This window comes from Canis aureus, chromosome 8 (assembly GCF_053574225.1).
Source record: "Canis aureus isolate CA01 chromosome 8, VMU_Caureus_v.1.0, whole genome shotgun sequence".
NCBI lineage: Eukaryota > Metazoa > Chordata > Mammalia > Carnivora > Canidae > Canis > Canis aureus.
The window spans coordinates 29,180,935-29,199,839 of NC_135618.1; the positions used below are offsets into that span (position 1 = coordinate 29,180,935).

At 34.6% G+C, this 18,905-nt stretch overlaps 1 protein-coding gene across 3 annotated transcripts in view; it reads right to left on the reverse strand.

Annotated features, from left to right (window-relative positions):
• Positions 1-517: 517 nt before the first annotated feature.
• Positions 518-18,905, reverse strand: part of OLFM3 (olfactomedin 3) — a 192,919-nt gene continuing 174,531 nt past the window's right edge. For all 3 annotated transcript variants that reach the window (XM_077905640.1, XM_077905641.1, XM_077905639.1), the window contains exons 5-6: positions 8,398-8,504; positions 518-7,286 (exon numbers count right to left, since the gene is read on the reverse strand). In XM_077905640.1, the coding sequence (XP_077761766.1) occupies positions 6,609-7,286; positions 8,398-8,504 (785 nt within the window). In that variant the 3' untranslated portion in view covers positions 518-6,608. The remainder of the gene's footprint in view (positions 7,287-8,397; positions 8,505-18,905) is intronic.

Sequence of the window (18,905 nt, forward strand, 5' to 3'; positions counted from 1 at the left end):
TGATATTTTTGTTAATTGAGGTAAGAAGGAAAAGCAGCACGGGGTGGGGGCAGGTGAGGGAAAGCTAAGTACTTTGGTTTGGAATATATTACATGTTAAGTGCCATGGAATATCTATGGAGAAACATATATTGAAACATAAGTGTTCTGTTGTTTTATTGTAGAATAGGGATAATAATGTTGGCCCTCTGTATTCCATAGGGCTGTTGGAAAGACTTACATAAAATAGCCTTGAAAAATAGAAAATAATACACAATGGAAAGGGGAAAGAGTTCTTTTGGTTATGTTTGTTCAGCGCACATTTTCTAAGAAAGAATATAAAGAAAAGCGAATCACAAATTAATTGTGCATTTTGGCCACTTCGCTGGGCCAAACTTTAGCTGAAGGGCAGGAGTATCATTTATATATAGGAACTCATTACTTACATAAAGACATGTTCTATTTCTTTTACAATGTGTACCTCACATTCCAAGAGTAGTTTCTGATGGAGTTTAATAAAGACACTGGAGGAGACAGAATAAAAATACTCCTTTTATTATTTTTGGTTCACATTAAAGTAGAAGCTAATGAATGTCTTCTCAAGTTCTTTGAGTGGGGGAGGAAGAAAACATCACTGACAGAAGCAGCTTCAGGGCTTTACACGGCATGACTTTATACCTGTATAAACATGACTGGAGATTTTTGTTTTGTCTTTACTAAAAAATCTTTCTATATCTGGAGCTGTAGGCTGCATGCACATCAATTACAATAACTTCTAAACCAAGGCAATGTTATAAACCTTTCTTTGTCATTGTTTCTGTGTTGTCACAGTTGCTAATTTCAGAAGAGGAGTTTGTAGTTGAATCTGATGAAGCACACCACATCTGCTCAATTTCTGTCGGATTCTAATGGGGCTGCCAAAAGGCCGTGTTAGAATTATAAGAAAATGTTCTCCAAATTCAAATAGTTATAAGAGCCTTATAGAGACTCTGAGTCACTGAATCTGGCAAGAAGGTGCCCGAAAGACTGGATCACAGAAAAATAATTAGCTTTGGACAAAATATTCAATTCCTTTAAAGTTTTTATAGGGAACAACTTAATCTTTTCTTCTGAGGTAAAAAAAAATTATCAATGATATTTGGGTGTTGATATTTTTTCCTCTCTGAAGCAAGCTGAAATTCTTGGGTTACAAGTATGATGACAGACATTCAGTGCTTATCATAAAGATGTGTAGTAAATTTGGGATTAAATTAGATTGCATTGACATAGTGATGATCTTTTGAGTCATGGTTTTTGGGAATGTGATGAAAGCTGTAAATCTTCTACATGAAAGAAAGAGTAACCACATATATACACTAAGTTTAGCACATATTTCCAGGGTTTGGCTGTGCCCAGAAGTATATCCTTAAACTCCAAGTCAAAAAAATAATTTCTGCAATAGAGAATTATTAAGAAATCTTTGACCATGGATTTCCAGGAACATAATGGAAGATGTTAAATTTTGTATGTAAATTGGATTGGTGACATTCCATTCTTTGACTGAATTTACCATGGCAGGCTGCTTCTAAGAGAGATCTCCCTTTAGTGTTCCCTCTACACGTCACTTTCTACCCCAACCCTGCCCCTAGCAAACATTCACTCACTTGTTATGACTTAAAGTATTTATTTCCTTCACAACAATTAGTACAATCGGAACTTATTTTTCATTAATATTTTTGTTGCAGCCTGTTCTTACTAAAATGTAAGCACATGAAGACTTTATCCATGGACAGCTGTATCCTTAGCATCTAGAAATTGTCTACCACATAGTTTTGCTCAGGGATTATTTTTCAAATAAATGAATAAATAACGTAGTATTGTCTAGTTGGAAAGCCCATAAATTACATATTGGTAGCATATATGAATTCATGAAGTTAATGATATAGACAAAGAGCTTAGCTGGATATGTATCACCAAGTTCAGTATGATAAATTTTTGTAACATGCTCAAATTTAAAATGGCTAATGCTTCTTTTAGTCAGCTAATTTCTTGAGGTCTTTTAAGACCTTTGTCATATAATATTTGTTTTCTGAAAATGTCAGCTGATGATGCAGTATTACCAGGTCTGATTGTGGTAGGGAATGATATATAATGGCCTTATTTTAGTTAATTCTCTCTCTCTCTCTCTCTTTTTTTAAGAATATGGGTACAAGCTCTTCTAGGCAGACTATAGCATTGGTAGGGATGCAGCTTGGTACCAAACTGCGGTTATATGTATGGTATCAGCAAACTTCTTGCAGCACTAAGTTATTTGTGAGACCTTCTCCATGTTTACCACATTGCTTCACATCTCTAATTAGAAATAATGTTTCAAGAGGGTTGTAGTTATGAAAGGTACTATGTACTCTTGGCAAGATACAGTTTTATGTCCTTATATCATTTTCAAGATGTGTTAAAAAATAATTTATACTTGTAAAACTTATTTGGCAATCAACTGAGCTTCAAAGGGGATGAGTTTTCTGCCAACCAGTTTGACATTTTGTAGACACAGCTGACTCCAAATAGGATTAAAATTCCTCTAAGCCTAATGGAATAGTTCAACCAAAAGGGATAAACTGTAGAACATAATTTTAAGATGTGAATCAGATAAATCAGCTTGGTAAAGTCAATTTAGGAGGCTTTCTTTCTGATTGGTTAAAGAGTAGAGCAGTTTTCTATTAAAGAGATTGTCATCAGTTGAATTCATTATTCCATAGAAAAATAGCTAAAAGATTTTGGTGAAGTTGGTTTTTCTTTTATAAGCTAATGTTTTCATTGTATTTTTCCAGTGTAAGTTAAATTCAAAACAATATCTTTTTTAAAGTCCCAGATCCTCTCTCATAAGTCACTGATTATGAAAAATTATTAGCTAAGAGATTTATTTATGCTAAGCTTACTTAATCTTAGAACCAGAAACCATCCCATGATCTTGATTTTAGTATGGATACAACCTAGTGAACTGAGTGATATTTAGTACCTGTGAAGCTTCTAGAAATGAGTATTTCTAGCTATAAGCAGTCAGAGATTAGGCTTTGTGTCATCCTATAACTGCTAAATTTTAATTTGATGCCCCCTGTCTATAGTGTTAGGTAGACCACTTTATAGTAGTTCTTCTTGTGGTCCACTTATCATGTGATGTTGGAGAAGGCAAAGTAAGATTTATCTGTTAATGCCCATTCTTTTCTAATGCCATAGGAACTCAAGGTGTACATAAAGGATATAATAGGAGACGCCTGGGTGGTTCAGCGGTTGAGCATCTGCCTTCTGCTCAGGGTGTGATCCTGGGATCTGAGATCGAATCCCTTATCAGGCTCCCTGCATGGAGCCTGCTTCTCCCTCTGCCTGTGTCTCTGCCTCTCTCTCTCTCTCTGTCTCTCATGAATAAATAAATAAATCTTAAAAAAAAAGATATAATCATACTTTCCCTGTCAAGTCTGCAAGATGCCATTTTTAAATTCTGTTTTCAAATGTGTCTGATATATTTCTAGAAGGCTTAGCTTTTAGAAGCTCTGCAATGTCTATTTTTTCATATTTGCTCTAACTTGAAGGGATACTTTTAATTTTGCTAACAGATGCATTCAAATTTACCCATTTGCAGAAATGATTTGGTAATCCTGAGTGCTAAGGATACCAGTAAGTGTTTTCTTTTTTCTTTTTCTTTCTTTCTTTCTTTTTTTTTTAATTTACTCTTTAAGGAAAATAAAGCTAAAGGATTATTATATGTAAAACTTACCTTAGTAGGAAGATAACTTTTCTTTTTAGGAGAACATAAGAACAGTTTTGTATAGTTATATTTAAAAAATAATTTTTTTCCGTGTGAAAAATTTATACTTGTAAGTTTGGTAGTGATTTTCAGAAAGAAAGACCATTTTCTTATGAGGAATAAATTGTTTCTAAAGACAGATTTTCATCAGGAGTACTACAGATTGCAAAGATGAAATGACTGAGTATAGTGATAAAAACCAGAGATTCTGCATTTATGGTAAATCTTACCTAATTACTTATAATGTTACATTTAGGCATATCATTATTTTCCCTTTTATCCTACATATTGGGAATTCACCAAAACAGTATCATTTAATGAACTAATAGATATGAGAGTAGATAATAAGTATTGTGATTCAAGTGCCACAAATATAAATAAATGTTAGACACAGACCATAATCATGTTATTATTTGAATGACATGGAAGTTTGTTAATGATCTGGTTAAATCAGAAAATACCAGTTGCACAGTTCATTTAGGGTTAAGACTTTCTGTGCTTGGATTTCTTTACTGACTGGATTATGTAAATGATTTTAAAATAGTAAATTATTTCCCTCATAAAATTTATTTGAAATTAAAAAAAAAACAGTGATTAGAGTAAGTTCTATTTCAGGCACAAAACTGATAATGATTTATTAAGAAAAATGCTTTTAAACTGTACGTGTTTAATGCAAATCACATTTTTTAACTCATGTTATCCCCACTTCTATGACAATAATAAAATCTGTGCTTGCCCTAGCAGCACATACACTATAAATTGGATATGGTGATGAAACATTACATAGAAAACAATAAAGTGCTTTACAAGCTGCACATCTCACAAAAAAGCTGTGATCATCCAGGTTTTGAATGTATGTGATACTATATTACATCATTTTTTTAAAAAACAAGTAATGAAGACCCAGATATCCATCAGAGGCCATCTACTTAAAAATTCATTCATTTTTGAAATTGACTTTCTTTCTTCATACAAACTCTTGATATACAAAGTATTGGCTGATTATTTTTTGTGGTGTGTGGACAATGACAAGTGAGTCCCCTAAATTTTCTAACTTTCAAAGGCAGAGGAGAACTTATATAAACATTTTAAAAGAGAAGACAACATTGCAAAAGGACCCAGAGTGGTCACTAAGTCATGCTAACTTTTTGTAGGCAAAATACAAATGAAATCTCTGTTAAACTTTAACAATCTCAAGATTGAATTATTTAATTCTATGACTTTGACAGTGAGATATTTGAGAATTATGACTGGTGACATTTGAAATGAACTACTCCTAAGTGTGAGCATTTCTTTACACAATGCTTTATCTGAATTATTGTATCCTTACTTTACAAAAGAAATTGTTATCATGTGTGTGTGAAAATAAACATTGACCACAATTTAAGTTTTACATTATTTGTTCTAGAATATACTTTTTAAATTGTAAAACCAACCCACACTAGTTTCTGTAAAACTGCCTTAGGTAAGTATTTTTAACATATGGAAAGTACATCCAAACTCAAGGATATATTTGTTAAATATTGATTATGGTTTTGGAGTTATTAACATAAAATCTTATTAAAGCTTTCTTTCTTGGTTACATTATTTCTGCACACATGAATCAGGGAAACAAGGGATTGCCTTCCCATCTTTTTTTCTGAATTGATGTTTTGCACATTTAAGCTGCACAGACAACTCCCATCATTTTCCCATCATTTTCTTTTGCACTAATGTTGCCAGTAACTCTCTAGAGCTCATAATGTAAATCTAGATGACCTCACAGAGTTTTCTTTTTAAGAGTTTCTATATGTGCTTCATGTACTTCCAGAGTCCTGACATAAGTAATTACATTATTGCAAGTTGTATGTAAAGTTTAAGTTAAAACATTAATATATTTATTTATGAAGAGCAAAATTTGGCTGTATAATAAGTGAGTAAAGTCAACTCAAATCCAAATTTTCTGACTCAGTTGCATCTTTGCAAGCAACAATATGGGTTGCTTTCAGTGACATGAACAGAGTAACTCATCCACAAAACTCAGTTTTAGCATTAGATGTTAGTGATCCAAAAAACTTGGGGTAAAACAAATATTCTACATAAGGGATTTAGTTTGATTTTCCTTCTAGTTTACAAATTTAAGTAAAGAGGTAAGCCAAGAAGATATTTCCTTCTTGACCACATTTGAAAATTGGCCCATAATAATTACTGAGATTAAACTTCAGTGTATTTTATAAAAAATATTACTTACTTTCACAGAAGTGAAGAGATACAATTGCACAATGGTGGTTACAATGGTAGAAATACATATTGCCAATAAAATGTTAGCAAGAGATTTAAAAATGACTGTACAGCACCGCATCAGAGAATTCTATAAAGCAAAATGAGTAATATATTTTTTCCATATAAATAAAACCCTTAAATCTTTTTTTTAGAAATAAATGGGAGGAAAGTGCTTTTTTTTTCCCTAATTCCTACCAAAATATTTCCTGATGTAGAGCAAAAGACAGTAAAAAAATGACAGAATTAAAAAAAAAAAAAGACATTCATGCATTTAAGCCATCATTAGTCTCTGACTCTAATATAAGGCAGATCATTAATCTTTTGCAAAACTATAACTTTAGCCACTTAAGCTCTTTTTAGTGCTTTTCATGACAAGGACATGATAGGCCCTGTAAATTTAGGAGTTAAAATGTGTTTCCAACAGGTTAATTTAGACAGGCTTAGCTGATTTTTGAAAAACCAACTTTATAATAAAAAAATGCTTTGGAGAAATGATGAAAAGTTAGAATAAAGGAAAAACAGAAGGAATTCTATAGAGTTTATCACAAATGACACTGCTTAGATCAGTGAAAACAAATTACATTTGCTTATGTGTCATCCTCAGTCTTAATGATGTGGAAAAGGGTGACATTGAATAGGACCTGGTGACCATTGTTCCAGGCATAAAGAGCTCTATCTCTTGCATTGTAGTCAAGCATGGATATGTGAAAGTATTGGTTATGAAAGGGAATGTCCGTGTACTCATATGTGGAGGTTTTGGTGGAATATGAATAATACACCTTGGCTCCAGTTAAGTGGGAATTGGTGACATACAGTGTCCCACAGATCATGAAAGATTCCCCTGCACTTCTCTTAGGATAGCCAGTGCTCCAGCTCTTCATCACCTCCAAGGTATCTTGGTTAAGTTGGCTGATGACAATATTGCCAGCATTCTGGTTAGTTGCATACACAGCCCACAGCCCAATTTCATCAGCCATTAGGTCGATGTCAGAGAATCCACCCCATGTATAGGGGTACACGTTGTGAAAACCAGCATACTCGAGGCTTCGTTGGGCGAGCACTCTCCCCATATCAAAGCTGTATTTGATGATGATGTTACTCTGATACTTGTTAAAATAGAGTGAGCCATTGTAGACAACATGGTTAGTTCCTGCCCATTTGAAAGGGAGGTTGTATGTCCTTGATTCAGCCCCACTGACAAAGTCTGCAATTGATTTGTACTCACGAACAATTTTGTTGTTAGTATAACTGTCCATGTACCAGACCTGAGGAAAAGGGGGAAAAAATAGAAAGAATGACTAAATTCTGTGCTTTTCTGAGAATTCCAAAATGAAATCAGTGAGAGTCAGCACATTTAAATATCACCATTCTCAGGATTTGGAAGCTACATTATTTTTACTGTTAACCTCCTGCAATGTGATAGCACCACAGGCAAACATAGTTGCATTTTCTGTGTGGAAAGCAAACAACTGAATTTACTGCTTGAAGTTGATATGATTTTTGTTCTATTATTTATTTATTTGACTATTCATTGCATATCGTTGAGTGACTAACCATGTATCAGTGCAAATCACGTCACTTTGTGTTCAGTTATCAGTGCAAATCATGTCACTTTGTTCAGTTATTGCAAAAAACATCCCCTTAAGCAAATTTATTCTTTTGCTCTAAAAAATATATGGTCTAATTTTACACATTTATTTCTCCTTTATGGATACCATAGAAACTTATAGTAACACTTGTTCATTGGATCAGCTTATAGGTACAGCTGCTTTTTAGTGTTACCATTTTATTAATTTAGCTACTAATCTTATTTGTATGTAACCCTTGAGAATTTTAATGTAAACTGAGTTTTTTAATAGACCATAAATAGAGCTATGGTAAGTTTCCAGTATATTGATTTACATAATACAAGCATTGCTAACTTATGAAAATGCACCCCCAAAGTTTCAGTACTATTTACTTTAAAATTACCTCTAGGTTCCAGGAATATTTCAGCTTGGTTACTGAATTGGTTGCTCTTGAGTTTTCCACTTACTTAGTGTTTTTGTTTGTTTGTTTGTTTTTCTCATACTAAGGAGCAGGTTTTAAAAGGAGTATCTAGAGAATTTTGCGTACTCATAATTAGCTCTTTATTAGCATAAAACAAGATTAAAACTAATAAAAATCGGGCTTACTTTACTGGTGAATTATAAAATGGAATATTTTACTAAAATAAGTTTGCTATAGATATGTTAATAGCAGCAAACTGAGAACATTTGCAAATAATGTAACACTTTTTAAGTTGAAACTAATATTTCTAAAGAAAATAACTAGTTCAATAGACATAAAGCACAAATAAAACAATTCTAAGCAAAGGTGTTTGTGGAAGCAACATACTCTGTTATTTTTTTCAGAGGCTAAAGGATCTGTCATCCAGGCACCAAATCGGGTTCCAGACGTCTTGACTGTAATTGGGCCTGTGATTTTCATCAATTTGCCACATGCTGAAAATACAGAAACATAAACATGTTGGGTGAACATGACCAATGATTGCAACACACATACTTATACCAAAGTCAAATGCATACCATACGCGAGAGCAAAGAAAGGAATCCTGAAATAAAGCAAATCCATGAGATTGATATCACATATTCTGAGTGAATGATCATTCATATTGGGTGCTGTGCATTTAAGTATAATTTGAACCATGAGTAGCTGCTTTTTTGATGCTCTAAGTCTAAAGAGTGGGAGTTTTAAAATGGGAAATGATTTGTACAGTCTGGAAGAAACAGTGAGGAAAATCATTGTCATTTTACCAATTTTGCAGCTGTTTTAAGTAAAGAAGTCAGAAAAATTAAACAAATTGACCATGGGCCTGTTTACCTGATCACCAGCCCTTCTACCCTTCCCCTGCTCCTATGCCTTGAGACTTTGGACAACTTCTACAAGCCAGAAAGAACTCTATATGCTGATTTTAAGTATTGGAGAATAAGTAGCTCCTGTGAAAGATGTCTTTATAGAATATAGCAATAAAAATTCAATCACAGTCTGCCTGAAAGAGGTAGAGTTTTGAAGGATAAATGCTTTGTGCAGATAGCAGGGCCTGATACAGCAGCCATTGAAGGTACGAACAAAATCATTAAAAAAAAAACCTCAAGCACTCAAGACCCTAATAGGCACACACAGTGAAAGATACAGAGCATCGGTCACTGTAGTACTTGATAAAAAATTAATGACTTCCTTGAAAAATTGTAATTTTCTTATCACCACAGCTGCAAGAGTTTAGGAAAAACTTGGACTTCATAAATGCCAAAGCCTAAGCCAAACAGAAACCCAGGCATTTTGTGAGAGTTTAAACAGCAAAAATTAAAAGTGACTGATGCAAATTGTGAAAGGCAATATGAGTACCTACAAATGTTGACCCTTAGTCTAAACAAAGGAATATCCTTTCCTATCCATTTGTACCCACTCTTCCCCCTTATGTTCTCTTTCTCCCTAAATGTCTTTTTGTCTTGTTTGTTCCACGTTTCTTCTGTTCTCTGTGTATCCTTAGAATTTGTAAATTTCTATTTAGTCCCTACTCCTGTATATTTGGAAAATAAAGAACAGATCCCCAAAGCAAATCAAGGACACTACTAACTGTACCATGGAGCTTATTTTGACTCCTTTTTCTCTCTCTCTTCCTTATAAAAACAATCTGCAACTGGAAGAATATTAAGCTGTTCAGTCAGGAAGATGATGGATGATAATGTTACATTTTGTACCGCTGTTCAGTGATAGTACAGATTTACTGATCTCTCAGCACTTCATGAAACCTGAATGGAATACAGTTTTTTCTCCTTTTGTGAAAGAAATTAGATATGATGGCAATTTTATATGCTGTATGGAAATGAATTACTTTATAATTTCCTCATACCTGATAAACTAAGCAAATGATTAAAAAAGACTTTATGGCATTATCTATATTGAATACCAAAACATTGGCCTAAAACTATTTAGATTACATCAACTCAATTTGCTATGAACATATGAACAATAAATGGGTAAGTAGTGTCGATTTGAACTAGACAAAAGCAAATATATTTTGAATGAATCTCATTGAGTATATTCTTTGCACAATAAATGAAAGTAATATGATCTTAAATGATGTCCTACATGAATATTTCTAAGTTCATAGTTGATAAGAATTTGAAAATTTCAAGAGAATTAAAATAAATAGGAAGATATCCCATCCCCTGAAAAGTATCAGAAAACACATTTCCCCTTAGGCATGAATAATAAATTCTTTTGTTAAAATACAAATAGCAAAATAAGGTAAAATATGAAAAGTAACTCTGGCTTATTATGATGGGCTAATACATGTGTTTATCTCTTTTTTTCCTAAGAGCTAATTAAAGTGATAGTAAAGGAGTAAAATGTGGGTGGAAAAGCCCAAAGCAAAGAGAATGGTATGAGAGTCTTTAGTAGAGAAGAAACTTAACCAATTTCTAGAAGGCAGAAGGTGATGGAGTGGCCATTAAAGATGTAGGATAAGATAAGATGCATCAGTGTGTCTAGGCAGAAGAGGCAGTTGCAAAAGAGGGAGCGGCTTGCTTTGAAGAAGAGAGGAGACTCACAAACACAGTTATTGTACGGTATTGGGAGCAATTTAGGGCACTAAAATCATGCCTGAAGAGCAATCAATCCTATCTTCATCCCTAGATCCAGGACCCCAGGAGGCAGCTTAAAAAAATATTTACAAATCTGTGTTAAATACTTGAAAAGGATTAGGGCAACTAATGTAGGCATCGGAGCTCCCGACAAAGGCTCCTGCATTCTGACATTGGTAGTCTCCTGCTTTACTCACTATGGAATAAATATGGCAAGCCCTACCCAAATACACAGTTTCCAAGCAGATTTTATTGTTCAGATCTTTAAAAAATGAGTGGATAACCAAGGATTAGAATGTGTTTTCCAAAAGCTTACAATGAGACTGACTCAAGTAAAAGTGCAGAGAAAACAGACCCCATAAGACAGAGAATACAGAGAGCAGAAGGACCTTGGTGTCTCTAGAGAGTTTGTATATTGTAGACTATGAAATGTAAAATGAAAACACAAAAGAGCTATTAGAAATTAAGACTATAGGGACACCCGGGTGGCTCAGCAGTTGAGCATTTGCCTTCGGCTCAGGGCGTGATTCCAGGATCTGGGATCGAGACCCACATCGGGCTCCCTGTAAGGAGCCTGCTTCCCCCTCTGCCTATGTCTCTGCCTCTCTCTCTCTGTGTCTGTCTCTCATGAGTAAATAAATAAATCTTAAAAAAAAAAGAAATTAAAAATATATGATTACATTTACAAAAATAGTTTGGAAGATAAAGAGCTACCCCAAAAATTAAAACAAAAAGACATGAATATAGAAAAATATATAGATGCATTAGGATCAACTTAGAAGCTCCTACATCTGAAGAGCAAGTTTCTACAATGAAAGGAGAGAAAAAAGTAAATTATCAAAGAAATTATACAGGATATTTCCCCATTTACAAAACCTAAATACAGGTATTCTCTGCCCTTCAAAAGTTTCTGTTCCCCTGAGCAGTGAGAGTGGCATCACCAAGCTCCTTCCCTGGGAGCCATATTCAGTATCTCAGTGTCAAGCTGTGGTAGCTATGAACTAGGACTGTGAGCACCTTTGCTTTATCTGGATTTATTTTATGTGTCTGTTAGCAAGATGTGTCCTAAGATATCAGAAAAGCCTGAAAGAGGTTTTTTTTAAGGTCTGGAAATTCTCAAGAAATTTCCCATATAAAGTAATGGCAACTGCTTTGCTTTGTGCCATTTTAGCTTCTGAAAGTTTGCATAGGAATGCTCTACTCTTATATAATGGGGAAACCTGTGTTCATGTTAGAAGGGCATGGCCTAATGAATGAAAAAAGATTTACTCTTAGAAAATTACTGTGAGATTTTACAAGTTTAATAATAAAGAGAAGAAATTGGAACTTTTCAGAGAAAGAGTGTGAGTTGGTCACATGCAAAGAGAGAAGAATTTGACTGGCATTGGGCTTATCGATACTGAATGCTGGAAGACAATAATTAGTGCCTTTATCTTTAGGGAGAAAAATTAGAGGAAACTATACTAGGGATATTGTTTCACATGTAAACTTTGCAAAGTTTGCCTACAATGTACTTTTTCTTAAGAAATTATCTGAGGACATAGTGTAGGAAAATTAACAGTGAACAGAGACAGGGAAGACATTAGACTAGGAAAACAGTAACTTTTTTGTCCCAGAATGACAACTGTGCAGGAGACCTTAAGAGCAATTAGTCCAGAATGGACAGACATGTGCAAGAGGGAGTCTCAGAAGTAAGGGGAATTGATCTACCGAAATACTGTATGAGATTCTCTAAGAAGAAGTGGGTATGGGGGAGTCAATTACCATACAGAAATAAAAGGAAAGTTCATTTGAACTTAACTCTAATGACTTTCCCTTTTGAATGGCACAGATGATGTGAAGTTGGACTCAGAGAAAAGGAATATATCAGAGTCCACCACCTAACTCCTGAAGAACAACATGAGCACTGTCATAATAATGAAAACATTTGTGTTTAACTTGTAGAATCAGCTAGTAAACTAATTATAGAATACTTCAGAGATATTTCATCTACTCTGATTATAGAAACAACAAAATGTTTCCAACCATGATAACATAAAAGAATAGGGAAAGACCGCATGATGAAAGAATTAAAAATTAGGAGAAGAGATGAAAAAAAGATGGAAGTGTAACTGACATCCTACTTAAAAATAGGGTGCTAAGAGAGCTTTCCTATAGTGGATGAAAAAATAATAAAGATTTAAATATGAGGTATGAAGTTAGAAGTTACTAAGGTCTAAACTGTGAATAGTCATAAAATCGTATTATGAGATAAAGAAGTGGCTTTGCCTAAGTGACTTCAGTCTGCATTTTGCTGAGCAAAAAAGTCAGTAAAAATTTTTCAGAATTGATAACCTGCCCACCCAAAAAGTGGAAAAATAAACAGTATTAGAAATATGGTTTCGGCCACCTGAAGCCCTATAATTAAACCTAAATGTGGTTGCCCCTGGAAAAGGAGACTTGCTTTTTATTCTAAGCATATAATTTTCTAGTTATGTGTGTACAATATTTAAATTATAATTTTAAAAGCTAAAATAGTTGCAAAAACTTAATATTAGCCATTAAATTTAAAAAGCAAAAATCACATTTATGTATTGCTCATTGACAAATAATTTCCAGGTTTTTAAATGCCATGCTTCCTTGCAGGTCTAGGAAGTAGGTGGAAATTGAATATAGAAATAGTCTCCAGAAATGAAAGCTGTGAGTATTCTGAATATTAATTTGGCTTCAGTCCTATAAGGACTAGTTTGAAATTGTGTTCTTTAAACTTCCATCTCTGTCTATAGTTGACATGGCAGTCTCTTTCCCTTTAATTATTTCACTTAAAAAAATTAGAATCCATACTATGAATTACATTTATCAGTTATTTTATAGAGATGTTAAGAAAAGTTAATAGGTGATTACATTTGTTAGTACGTGTGTAGGAGCTGTATTAAAAGATATTATGCATGTGATTCAAGTAGAAATGCTATGTATTTTAATTCAAAATAGTGACTACGACCTAGGAAAAATATGACCCACTTTGTAAAGAAGGAAAAATCAGTCTAAAATTTCTTGAAAAATACTTTGTTTTTATTTTATAGCAGTTTTTATTAAAAGTTGTATATAAGATTACTTCATTCCTGCATCTTCTTAATTGTTTCTTCCTTATATTTGCCCTTTTTCTTTCTTACCTTGGCTTTATGCTCAAGGATCCTGTTTTGGTCTTTATCCAGTTTTAGTTTACTGGTAACCGAGTTGCTAGGGTGAATCCCCACACAAATAGTTGTGCCTTTGCCTCCTCCCACTGTACTCATTCAGTGTAGAAGTCACATTTTGTCCTGTAACCCTAGACTATTTTGCAAATTTGCTGATCTTTGTAGAGTCCTTGCCCAGCCTACACTTTATCATCTTTTTTGAATGGGCATGCATTCAACATTGTATTTCTGTCTGAGCATTTGCAAAGAGAGGAACAGATACTCTTCCTGTGGATGTGAGAAGGTGTATGGAAATGCCTTTTACATTTCTTGCTCTAGTCAGAAGTCACACAGGGACTGAATTTCATTTTGACCATCCATTTCAGTGATGGCCACAAAAGAAAAGAGTGGAAATATCTTCTAAAGATGAATGCACTTTTGAAAAAAAGATATCTGGAATCTCAGAAGTTTGTTAAAACTAGTTCTGGATATAGATCAATATAATGTCTCAATATGAAATATAAACATAATGGGATGTTAGTTTCTATAACACTTTATATCCAGAGGAAATGGCCAAATGGAAACACAGGAAGAAATTATAGTGACCTCAATTGTTTTGATACTGAAAGTGAATGGAGATTTGTAGTTATGAAGTTTAACTCAACACTTAGCCAGACTATACATACAATTAAAACTCAAAATGAAATTTTTAACCTTCTTTATTGGCAAAGTTAGCTCCTCTAATATAGGTAGCCTCTATTGCCTCAAGGCAGAAGCACAGTTTAGATAAAGCAAGAAGATACAAAGTCCATATTTGCTTCAGATGTATGCATATTTCATGTGTTGATTCCTTTTATGGGTGTGAATGAGTGTCTGAACTCAGTCTATGTAACATAACTTTAATATGAATTGAGATGGATTAGTTAAAACCTGTACAAGAACTATATTTGGAATTAGGAATTGTGCCATGAACCTCATATAATCAACATTTCCCAAAACTGACAGCACATCAGTGGCTTGAGGTGTCTTGGCTTCTGTGATGTTTGGATACAACCCAGCATTGTATCCATATGGCAAAGGGATACTGCTGAGCTTAGATCACTTAGGCCAGGAATTAAGACAGAATTTACACCAGGACTTAAAAGCTTCTGACACCTAAACTAAAAATGACTTTGCTTTCTTCTTATGACAATGGATGTTTTTTTCTGAAATATATTAGAGGATAAAATCAATTCTTAATATTTAAGTATAAAATAATTAATTTATTCACTTAACAACCATTTACTGAGAACTTATGTGCCAATACTGTGGGAATATAAGAGGAAGACAAAATAGGTCCATGTGTTGTAGCTCCTCAAAATACTATTGCTTATCCTTTCCGTTTCTTCTTTAATTCTTCTTTTTGTTTTTTTAATCATCTGACAAGGAAAGTTAAATGAAGAAGTGATTTCAGACTAAGACTATATTGAGAGAAAAAGAATGTAGCATTGAGACCACTGAATATCTCTTGATATAAAATAATTACAGAAAGTCTTCCACTAAGCTTACTTAGATAACTTGAAATTTATCTCATTTTAAACCACTTTTACCTTTACTGTTCTACAAAACATAAATTGTCAAACACAGAAACCAGCAAGTTCAAGTAGTTTCCCATGTTTAATTTTCTAGAAAAAAATGAACATGAGGGGGTGCCTGGTTGGATCAGTCAGCTAAGTGTCTGCCTTCAGCTCAGGTAATGATCCAGGGTCCTGGGATCAAGCCCTGCTTTGGGCTTCTTGCTCAGCAGGGAATCTGCTTCTCTCTCTCTTTCTGCCCTCCTTCCCTGTCCCCTGCCCCAGTTCTCTCTCAAATAAATAAAATCTGAAAAAAATGAATGTGAGGGTCAAGAAAGGACATACTTAGCAATTGTATTTCTTGTTAGGTCCCACTGATTTGGTCTTGCATATATGTTTTAATGGTAGTTGTCCTGACTGTGTGAAGAAAACTTATTTCCATAATGTAGTAAATCAATATAATTTTGCAAACTTTGTGAGATTTCAGTGATTCTGTGTGTGTGTAATGGGTTTTTATGTTAGATGTAGACCATTTTAAAAATATACATGTAGGGGCACCTGGGTGGTGCAGTCAGTTGAGTGTCAGACCCTTGCCTTAGGTTCAGGTCATGATTTCAAGGTTGTGAGATTGAGCCCTGTGTCAGGTTCTGCACTGAGCATGGAGCCTGCTTGAGATACTCTCTTACTCTGTGCCTCTTGCCCCGTGCCACTTGCACTTGGTCACTTAAAAAAAAATTAAAAAAAGGATAAATATGAAACTATGTGAACTCTGGTTCCAAATAAAGATATTTTACATGTAGTCTCTGGCCAGAGAGATTCCTGTGAACATTTATGAACTTTGTGTTTTGCATTCTTTGGTTCTTCTATATGATTCCTCTCTCCATCAATATCCTCCATGTGTCACCCATTAGCTATCGCCCATCTGCTCAGTGACTCACAGTATGAAATGCCAGCCTTTGTCTTCCTGGCATTTGACTTTGATCCACCATAACTTTCCACCCCACAGTGACATTCTGAGTAAACTAAAATTTATAGCATTAATCTACAAAGCACACTTGAAGTGAAAAATTATAATGGCTCAAAGCATCAACAATTTAAAAATAATATCTTAAATGAGTCATTTATTAATTCACTCACTTATTCATTTTATTACTCATTAATTCATCAAGCTAAGACTTAATGAGCATCAAGCACTGTTCCATGTACTAGAACTGCAATGGTAAGCCAAAACATGACATATTTTTTCTGGTTTCATTTTGAAGAAAGCTTCCATTTTGAAGAAAAGGGGGCTAAAACAAGTAAGCAAAAAGGAAATATATCAGGAAAATTTTAATGCAAATATTTAAGTAGAATAATTAGATAGTGACAGAGGGTTTGCTGCTTTAGATTGGGTGAGTAGGGAGGGCCTTTCAGAAAGGGTGATATCTAATCTGAGATCTAATTGACAAGAAGTCAGCCATGGCTTCATCAAGATAAGAAGCTTCAGCAAAGTAAAGGAAACAGTCAACAAACTAAAAGGAAACTATAGAATGGGAGAAGATATTTGCAAGTGATATATCAGATAAACGGCTAGTATCCAAGATATATAAAAAACTTATCAAACTCAACACCCAAAAAACAAACAATCCAGTCAAGAAATGGGCAGAAGTTATGAACAGACATTCTCCAAAGAAGACCTGCACACAGCCAACAAGCATATGAAGAAATGTTTCATCTCACTTGCCATCAGGGAAATACAAATCATAACCACAATGAGATACCACCTCACACCATCTCACTTGCCATCAGGGAAATACAAATCATAACCACAATGAGATACCACCTCACACCAGTGTATCTCACAATGAGATACCACCTCACACCAGGCTAAAATTAACAAGACAGGAAAAAACAAATGTTGGAGAGGATGTGGAGAAAGGGGAACCCTCTTGCACTGTTGGTGGGAATGTGATCTGGTACAGCTACTCTGGAAAACTGTGTGGAGGTTCCTCAAGAAGTTAAAAATAGAGCTACCCTATGACCCAGCAGTTGCACTACTGAGTATTTACCCCAAAGATACAGATGCAGTGAAACGCCGGGACACCTGCTCCCCAATGTTTATAGTAGCAATGTCCACAGTAGCCAAACTGTGGAAGAAGTCACGATGTCTTTCGACAGATGAAAGGATAAAGATAATGTGGTCTATGTACACAATGGAATATTACTCAGCCATCAGAAAGGATGAATACCTACTATTTACATTGATGTGTATGGAACCGGAAGGTATTAAGCTAATATTAAGCTAATTGCAATAAGTCGATCGGAGAAAGACAATCATGTGGTTTCACGCACATGTAGAATATAAGAAATAGTGAAAGGGACTATAAGGGAAAAGAGGGAAACTGAGTGGGAAAAATTAGAGAGGGAGACAAACCATGAAAAACTGCTAACCCTGGGAAAAAAACAAAGGGTTGTAGAAGGGGAGATGGGTGGGGGAATGGGGTGACTGGGTGACAGATGTTAACGGGGACACATGATGTGATGAGCGCTGGGTGTTATACCATATGTTGGCAAACTGAGTTTAAATAAAATTTTAAAAACAGAAAAGAAAAAAAAAAGAAGTCATCCATGGAACCATAAGTCGAAGGGAAGGATACTGAGGCAGTGGATCAGCTAAGAGAGGGCAGTATTAAAGCTGGGGAGTAGGAGTTAAGGCATCTGACTGTCTGGATTTGTATCCTGATTCTATCACTTACTCTCTGGGGATCTTGAATAGTTTTTAACTTCCCAGTGTCTCCTGGATATCAACAGTAATGATATCTATTTCACAGGGTTTTTGGGAAGATTAAAAAAATTATATAACTTAATAAATATTAGCTATTCTTGTTGTCCTCACTATGGCCCTATATCTGGATATGCTTGATGAGTTAAAAGATACAGAAATTAACAAAAAAAAAAAAGGGCAGTATGTCCAGAGCACACTTGGAAAAGGAGATGAGGTTAGCTAAGTGGTCCAAAACTGAAGCTATGTAAAATCAGAGTTTTTGGATTTTATTCCAGGTATGATATAAAACTATCGGGGAATTTTAAGAAGATGGGATAGTGGCAGACTATGAGCCAGCTTCTAAAAATATGACTCTAGGTGGCATATGGAAAGGAATTACAGAGGGAATATTGTATAGACAGGGAGGCCAGTTAAAAGATTATTGCATTGGGCCAGGTGAGATGATGGAAGTGGTGATGGGGATGGAGAATAATAGATGGTTTGGGTCACAATCTTGGGATACAGTTGATGGGACTGGCTTCAGAATAGATGTTATAATGGAAAGTAAAAAGAGGAATTGAAGAAAACCTTAAATTAAAAGATAGTCCAAGATAACATCCCAATTTTGGCTTGTCCAAGCTGGGAAGATTGTAGTTGCCATTTACTCACAGGAAGTAACTGAAGAAGGGATGAGTATGGGAGAAAAGATCAAGAATTCAGTAGAGATTATTTTAAGTTGTTCATGACTGGTATGCATGCCAGTGGAGGTGTAAAGAGGATAGTTAAAAAATCTAGGGAGCATAGA